The sequence below is a fragment of the Passer montanus genome, unplaced genomic scaffold (genome assembly GCF_014805655.1).
Source record: "Passer montanus isolate IOZ18808 unplaced genomic scaffold, ASM1480565v1 scaffold646, whole genome shotgun sequence".
NCBI classification, from domain to species: Eukaryota; Metazoa; Chordata; class Aves; order Passeriformes; family Passeridae; genus Passer; species Passer montanus.
The window spans coordinates 1-7783 of NW_024371549.1; the positions used below are offsets into that span (position 1 = coordinate 1).

General features: G+C 53.0%; 1 protein-coding gene across 1 annotated transcript; it reads right to left on the reverse strand.

Moving 5' to 3' along the window:
• Positions 1–937: 937 nt before the first annotated feature.
• LOC120511361 (bifunctional epoxide hydrolase 2-like) lies at positions 938–6724 on the reverse strand (the record flags this gene model as incomplete). The annotated part of the gene is made up of 3 exons (XM_039728243.1): positions 6587–6724; positions 4078–4162; positions 938–1150 (listed from the first exon to the last, which is right to left on the reverse strand). Coding segments are annotated over exons 1-3 (396 nt in total), but the record flags the coding sequence as incomplete, so codon positions are not given.
• Positions 6725–7783: the final 1059 nt, after the last annotated feature.

The following is a 7783-nucleotide window of genomic DNA, read 5'->3' on the forward strand; positions in this document are numbered from 1 at the left end:
GGAGCTCGCTGGCGGCGCTCAGCAGCCGCTGCTCCCAACATTCCCACCATTCCCAAACCAACATCCCCAACATTCCAGACCCAACATTCCCAACATTCCAAACCCACCATTCCCAACGTTCCCACCATCCCAAACCCAATGTTCCCAACATTCCAAACCCACAATTCCATACCCAACATCCCCAACTTTCCAAACCCAACATTCCCAACATTCAGGACCCACCATCCCACCACTCCCACTATCCCTGAATTCCTGGAATTCCCAGAATTCCCAGGATTCCCTCCATCCCCCAGTGTCCCCACTGTGACTCCGGAACTCGGCGGCGGCGCTCAGCAGCCGCCATTCCCAACATTCCCACTATTCCATTCCCACCATTCCCAACATTCCATTCCCACCATTCCCACCATTCCCACCATTCCCACCATTCCCACCACCCCAAAACCAACATTCCCAACATTGAGAACCCACCATCCCACGACTCTCAGAATTCCCAGAATTCCCGTAATTCCCTCCATCCCCTGGTGTCCCCACCGTGTCTCCGGAACTCGGCGGCGGCGCTCAGCCGCCGCCGTTCCCAACATTCCCACCATTCCATTGCCACCATTCCAAACATTCCAGACCCACCAGTCCCACACCAACATTCCCAACATTCCGGACCCAACATTCCCAACATTCCCACCATTCTCAACGTTCCCACCACCCCAAACCCAACATTCCAAACCCAACATTCCCAACATTCCAAACCCATCATTCCCAACGTTCCCACCACCCCAAACCCAATATTCCCAACATTCCAAACCCATCATTCCCAACGTTCCCACCACCCCAAACCCAACATTCCAGACCCACCATCCCCAACATTCCCACCATTCCCAACGTTTCCCAACCCAACACCCCCAACATTCCAAACCCAACGTCCCCAACATCGAGAACCCACCGCTCCCAGAACTCCCAGAACTCCCGGGATTCCCGGAATTCCCTCATCCCCACCGTGTCTGCGGAGCTGGCTGGCGGCGCTCAGCAGCCGCTGCTCCAGGCGGCCGCGGTGCCGCAGCTCCCGGAACGGCCGGGACACCGCCAATCCCTCGGGAACGGCCACGCCCAGGGAGCGGCCGCGGGCGCGGCAGCGCTCCTCCAGCTCCGACAGCAGCTGGGAAAATGGGAAGGGGGAAATTCCAGGGAATTCCGGCTGGAAAAGCCACACAAAATCTGGGGGGGGAATTCCGGTTGGAAAAGCACCGAAATATGGGAAATTCTCGGTTGGGAAAGCTCAGAAAGCTGGGAAATTCCCAGCTGGAAAAACTCCACAGTCTGGGAAATTCCTGGTTGGAAAAGGCCCAAAATTCTGGAAATTCCAGATTGGGAAAGATCCAAAATTCCAGAAAAATCCCAGGGAAAAACCCCAAAAATCTGGGGGAAATTCTAGGTTGGAAAAGCTCCAAAATTCCAGGAAATTCCTGATTTGAAAAGCCCCAAAATTTGGAAAATTCCTGGTGTGAAAAGCCCCAATATCTGGGAAAAATTCCAGGTTGGAAAAGCGCCAAAATTCCAGAGAAATCCCAGCTGGAAAAGCCCCGAAATTGGGGAAAATTCCAGGCTGGAAAACCACCAAAATTCCGGGAAATCCCAATTGGAAAAGCTCTGAAATTCGGGAAATTCCTGGTTGGAAAAGGCAAAAATTCCAGGAAATTCCTGGAAATGTTGGGAAAATTCCAGGCTGGAAAAGGCACCAAAATCTGTGAAAATCCTGTGCGGAAATCCCCAAAATTCTGGAAAAATCCCAGCTGGAAAAGCCCCAAAATCTGGGAAATTTCCACTTGGAAAAGTCGGAAAATTTGGGAAAAATCCCTGTGGGAGAAGGCTCAAAATTCTGGAAAATTCCTGGCTGGAAAAGTCCCCAAATTTGGGAAAAAATTCCAGGTCAGAAAACAACCAAAATCCAGGAAATTCCCGGTTGGAAAAGCCCCAGAATTCCGGAGAAATCCCAGTTGGAAAAGCTCCTGGAAATTCCAGGAATTCCAAGTCGGAAAATCTGGGAAATTCCCGGATTTCTCCCATGGGGTTTTCTCCTCGCCGTGTCCTTGGATTATTCCCAAAATCCCAAATCCAGGAGTTGGAGCCCCTTCCCAAAAATCCTGGAATTCTGGAGTGGATCCCAAATCCCAGGGTGGATCCCAAATCCCAGAATTCCTCAGGGTTGATCCCAAATCCTGGAGTAGATCCCAAATCCTGGGAAATTTGGGGCCGATCCCAAATCCTGAAGAGGATCCCAAATCCCTGGGGTCGATCCCAGATCCAGGGAATCCCAGGGTGGATCCCAAACCTCTGGGGTCGATTGCAAATCCTACGAATTCCGAGGTCGATCCCAAATCCCGGGGTGGATCCCAAACTCCAGAGTGGATCCCAAAACCCGTGATGGATCCAAGTCCTGGGGTGGATCCCAAATCCCAGGAAATTTGGGGCAGATCCCAAACCCCGGGCTGGATCCCAAACCCCAAGGCTGATCCCAAATCCCGGGATCCATCCCAAATACTGGTGTGGATCCCAAACCCTGGAGTGGATCCCAAATCCCTGGGTGGACCCCAAACCCTGGGGTCGAACCTGATCCCTGGGCTGATCCCAAATCCCAGGAAATCTGGGGTGGATCCCAATCCCAGGCTGGATCCCAAACCCTGGAATGGATCCTGAACCCTGGGCTGATCCCAAACCCCAGGATCCATCCCAAATACTGGTGTGGATCCCGAACCCTGGGGTGGATCCCAAATCTCAGGGTGGATCCTGAACCAGGGGGCAGATCCCGATCCCCGGGCAGATCCCAAATCCCAGGAAATCTGGGGTGGATCCAAATCCCAGGGTGGATCCCGAATCCCAGAGTGGACCCCAAATCCCAGGCTGGATCCCAAGCCCTGGAGTGGATCCCGATCCCCGGGCAGATCCCAAATCCCAGGAAATTTGGGGCAGATCCCAAACCCCAGGGTGGATCCCACGTCCCCAATGTGGATCCCAAATCCCTGGGTGGATCCCAAACCCAGGAGTGGATCCCGAATCCCTGGATCCATCCCAAATACTGCCGTGGATCCCGAACCCTGGGGTGGATCCCAAATCTCAGGGTGGATCCTGAACCAGGGGGCAGATCCCGATCCCCGGGCAGAGGGCTGGATCCCAAACCCCAAGGCTGATCCCAAATCCCGGGATCCATCCCAAATACTGGTGTGGATCCCAAACCCTGGAGTGGATCCCAAATCCCTGGGTGGACCCCAAACCCTGGGGTCGAACCTGATCCCTGGGCTGATCCCAAATCCCAGGAAATCTGGGGTGGATCCCAATCCCAGGCTGGATCCCAAACCCTGGAATGGATCCTGAACCCTGGGCTGATCCCAAACCCCAGGATCCATCCCAAATACTGGTGTGGATCCCGAACCCTGGGGTGGATCCCAAATCTCAGGGTGGATCCTGAACCAGGGGGCAGATCCCGATCCCCGGGCAGATCCCAAATCCCAGGAAATTCGGGGTGGATCCCACGTCCCCAATGAGGATCCCAAATCCCAGGATGGATCCCGAATCCAGGAGTGGATCCCGATCCCCGGGCGGATCCCGAATCCCTGGATCCATCCCAAATCCTGTAGTGGATCCCAAACCCCGGAGTGGATCCCAAACCCCGGAGCGGATCCCGATCCCCAGGCGGATCCCGGTCCCACCTGGCAATCCCAGGCTGGATCCCAAACCCTGGAATGGATCCTGAACCCTGGGCTGATCCCAAACCCCAGGATCCATCCCAAATACTGGTGTGGATCCCGAACCCTGGGGTGGATCCCAAATCTCAGGGTGGATCCTGAACCAGGGGGCAGATCCCGATCCCCGGGCAGATCCCAAATCCCAGGAAATTCGGGGTGGATCCCACGTCCCCAATGAGGATCCCAAATCCCAGGATGGATCCCGAATCCAGGAGTGGATCCCGATCCCCGGGCGGATCCCGAATCCCTGGATCCATCCCAAATCCTGTAGTGGATCCCAAACCCCGGAGTGGATCCCAAACCCCGGAGCGGATCCCGATCCCCAGGCGGATCCCGGTCCCACCTGGCTGAGGCCGATCTGGCCCCGCAGCGCTCGGGAATTCGGGCTCTGGGATCCGCCGGAATCCAGAGCGGCCTCCAGGAACCCCCTGGGAGGGAAACCCCGGAGCTCAGATCCCAAAAAATAACCCCAGGTCCCAGATCCCATAAAAAACCCCCAAACCCCAGATCCCATAAAAAACCCAGGTCCCAAATCCCATAAAAACCCCAGATCCCAAATCACATAAAAATCCCAAAGCTCAGGTCCCATAAAAGGGTGGATCCCAAATCCCAGGCCGGATCCCAAACCCCGGAGCGGATCCCGATCCCCGGGCGGATCCCGGTCCCACCTGGCTGAGGCCGATCTGGCCCCACAGCGCTCGGGAATTCGGGCTCTGGGATCCGCCGGAATCCAGAGCGGCCTCCAGGAACCCCCTGGGAGGGAAACCCTGGAGCTCAGATCCCAAAAATAACCCCAGGTCCCAAATCCCATAAAAACCCCAAAGCTCAGGTCCCATAAAAAACCCAAATCCAAAATTCCAGATCCCATTAAAAACTCAAAGCTCAGATCCCATAAAAACCCCAAATCCAAAATCCCAGATCCCATAAAAAACCCCAAATCCCAGATCCCATAAAACCCCCAAAGCTCAGATCCCAAAAATAACCCCAAATCCCAGATCCCATAAAAACCCCAAATCCCAGATCCCATAAAAATCCCAAAGCTCAGGTCCCATAAAAACCCCAGATCCCAAACCCCAATCCCATAAAAACCCCAGATCCCAAATCCCATTAAAAACCCCAAATCCCAGATCCCAACCCCCAAATCCCTGATCCAAAATCCCAAATCCCAGGCACCATAAAAATATCCCAAACCCCCCAAATCCCAAATCCCCCAAATCCCGATTCCCCAAAGCCAGGTCTGAAACCCCCGATCCCAAATCCTAATCTCAATCCCAAACCCCAAAGATCCCAAACCCAAATCCCTGATCCCAAATTGAAAACCCCAAACCCCCAAATCTCAGATCCCAAATCCCAACCCCCAAACTCGAACCCCAAATCCCAAAAACCCCAAAAACCCCACCCCCCAAATCTTAGATCTGGAACCCCAAACCCGAAATTCTGATCCCAATCCCAAACCCTAAACCCCAAATCCCAAAAATCCCAAATCCCAGAAAACCCCAAATCCCAAAAAGACCCCAAATCCCAACCCCCAAATCCTGAATGCCAGGTCCCAACCCCCAAATCCCAGACCCAAAATCCCAAATCCCAGATGTGGAACCCCAAATCCAAAATCCCAATCCCAATCCCTAATCCACAAATCCTAAAAATCCCAAATGCCAAAAAACCCCAAACCCTAAAAATCCCAATCCTCAAATCCCCAAAACCCCCAAGCCCCTGATCCTAAACCCCAAATCCCCAAACCCCAAACCCTAATCCCAATCGCAAACCCTAAACCCCAAATCCCAAAAAACTCCAAACCCCAAATCCCAAAAACTCTCAAACCCCAAAAACCCCCCAAAAACCCAAATCCCAAACCTCAAACCCCAAATCCCCAAATCCCAAACCCCAAATCCAAAATCCCAATCCCAAACCCCAAATCCCAGATCTAAAGTCCCTAATCCAAAATCCTAATCCCAATCCCAAACCCTAATTTCCAAATCCCAAAAATCCCAAATCCCAAAAACCCCAAAAACCCCCAAACCCAAAAATCCCAAAACCCCCAAATCCCAGACCCCAAAAACTCCCCAAACCCCAAACCGCAAAAACCCCAAACACCGCAAAAACCCCCAAACCCCAAAACCCTCAAACCAACCCCAAACCCCAAATCTGAAACCCCAAATCCCAAACCCCCAAAATCCCAAAAGCCCCAAACCCAAAACCCCAAAACCCCAAACCCAAAACCTCAGAAACTCCAAGAACCCCAAAAACCCAAAACCTCAAACCAACCCCAAACCCCAAATCCGAGATACCAAAACCCCAAACCTCAAACCCCCAAACCTCAAACCTCAAAACCCAAATCTCAAACCAACCCCAAACCCCAAATTCCAAACCCCCAAAATCCCAAAAACCCCAAACCCAAAACCTCAGAAACTCCAAGAACCCCAAAAACCCAAAACCTCAACCCAACCCCAAACCCCAAATTCCAAACCCCCAAAATCCCAAAAACCCCAAACCCAAAACCCCAAAACCCCAAACCCAAAACCTCAGAAACTCCAAGAACCCCAAAAACCCAAAACCTCAAACCAACCCCAAACCCCAAATCCGAGATACCAAAACCCCAAACCCCAAAACCCCAAAAAAACCCAAAAAAACCCCAAAAACCCCAAACTTCCCAAACTCAATCCCCTCGCGGGCGGCGCCGCCAACCACACAATCCTCGCGTTGATTCCGCGGGACTCGGGCGGCGCTGCCGCTCATTGAGAGGCGGGCGGGCGCTTCCAGCCGTGCCGGGCGCGGCTTTACCAAACCGAGCCCAAACCGAGCCAAACCGAGCCCAAACCGAGCCAAACCGGGCCCAACCGAGCCGGGCCTACCTGGGCAGGGCCCAGTCGCGCTCGCAGGCGCTCAGGAAGTGCTGCAGGCCCGGTTTGAGCAGAACCCCGCCAAGGTCGAAGAGCACGGCTCGCGCCATGGCCGGGACTCGAACCCGCGGCCCCGAACTTTGGCCCAGTTTAGGCCACGCCCCCTGAGGTGTAGCCACGCCCCCTCCGCATTGACTCAGTGTTCAGCGAAGCCACGCCTCCATAAAAGCCACGCCCATGGCGCTATGGGAAGCCACGCCCCTCCAACGAGACCACGCCCCTCACATTGCACAAGGTGTTTGTCGAAGCCACGCCCCCTAAATGAGGCCACGCCCCCCCTCAGCGATATAGGCCCCGCCCTCTCTTGGTTTCCCAAAGGGATTTTTGGGGACAAAATTGGGATTTTTTGGGGTCAAAACTGGGATTTTCGTGGTGAAAAAAGGGGGGTTTGGGGTCAAAAATGGGATTTTTGGGGTCCAAATTGGAAATGGGGTCAAAACTGGGATTTTTTGGGGTCGTGGAAAGAATTTTGGGGCCCAAATGGGACTTTTGGGGTCACTGAAAGATTTTGGGGGTTCCTGGGGAGATTTTTGGGGGTTTTTGGGGTTTTTTTTGGGGTCGCGAAAGGATTTTGGGGGGAGGCCCGTGTGGGATTTTTTTTTTGAGGGTTCAGACGGGATTTTTTTGGGGTCAAAAATGGGATTTTCGTGGTCAAAAATGGGATTTTTGGGGTCCAAATTGGAAATTTTGGGGATCTAAATTGGATTTTTAGGGATTTTAGGGGAGTCGCTTGGGCATTTTGGGGTAAAAAAAAATTTTTGGGGTCCCAGTGGAATTTTTGGGGGTCTTTGTGGGATTTTGGGGTCAAAATGGGATTTTTGGGGTCCAAATTGGGAATTTTTGGGGTCCCAGTGGGATTTTTGGGGTCTCAGTGGGATTTTGGGGTCACAGAAGGATTTTAGGGTTTTTTTTTTTCAAGGATTTTGGGATTAAAGTAGGACTTTTTGAGGGGGTGAAAAATGGGATTTTTGGGGTCCCAGTGGGGTTTTAGGGGAGTCCTTGTGGGATTTTGGGGTCAAAAATGGGATTTTTGGGGTCCAAATTGGGAATTTTGGGGATCTAAATGGGATTTTTGGGGATTTTAGGGAGTCCCTGGGGCATTTTGGGGTCAAAAATGGGATTTTTGGGGCTCCTTGTGGGATTTTGGAG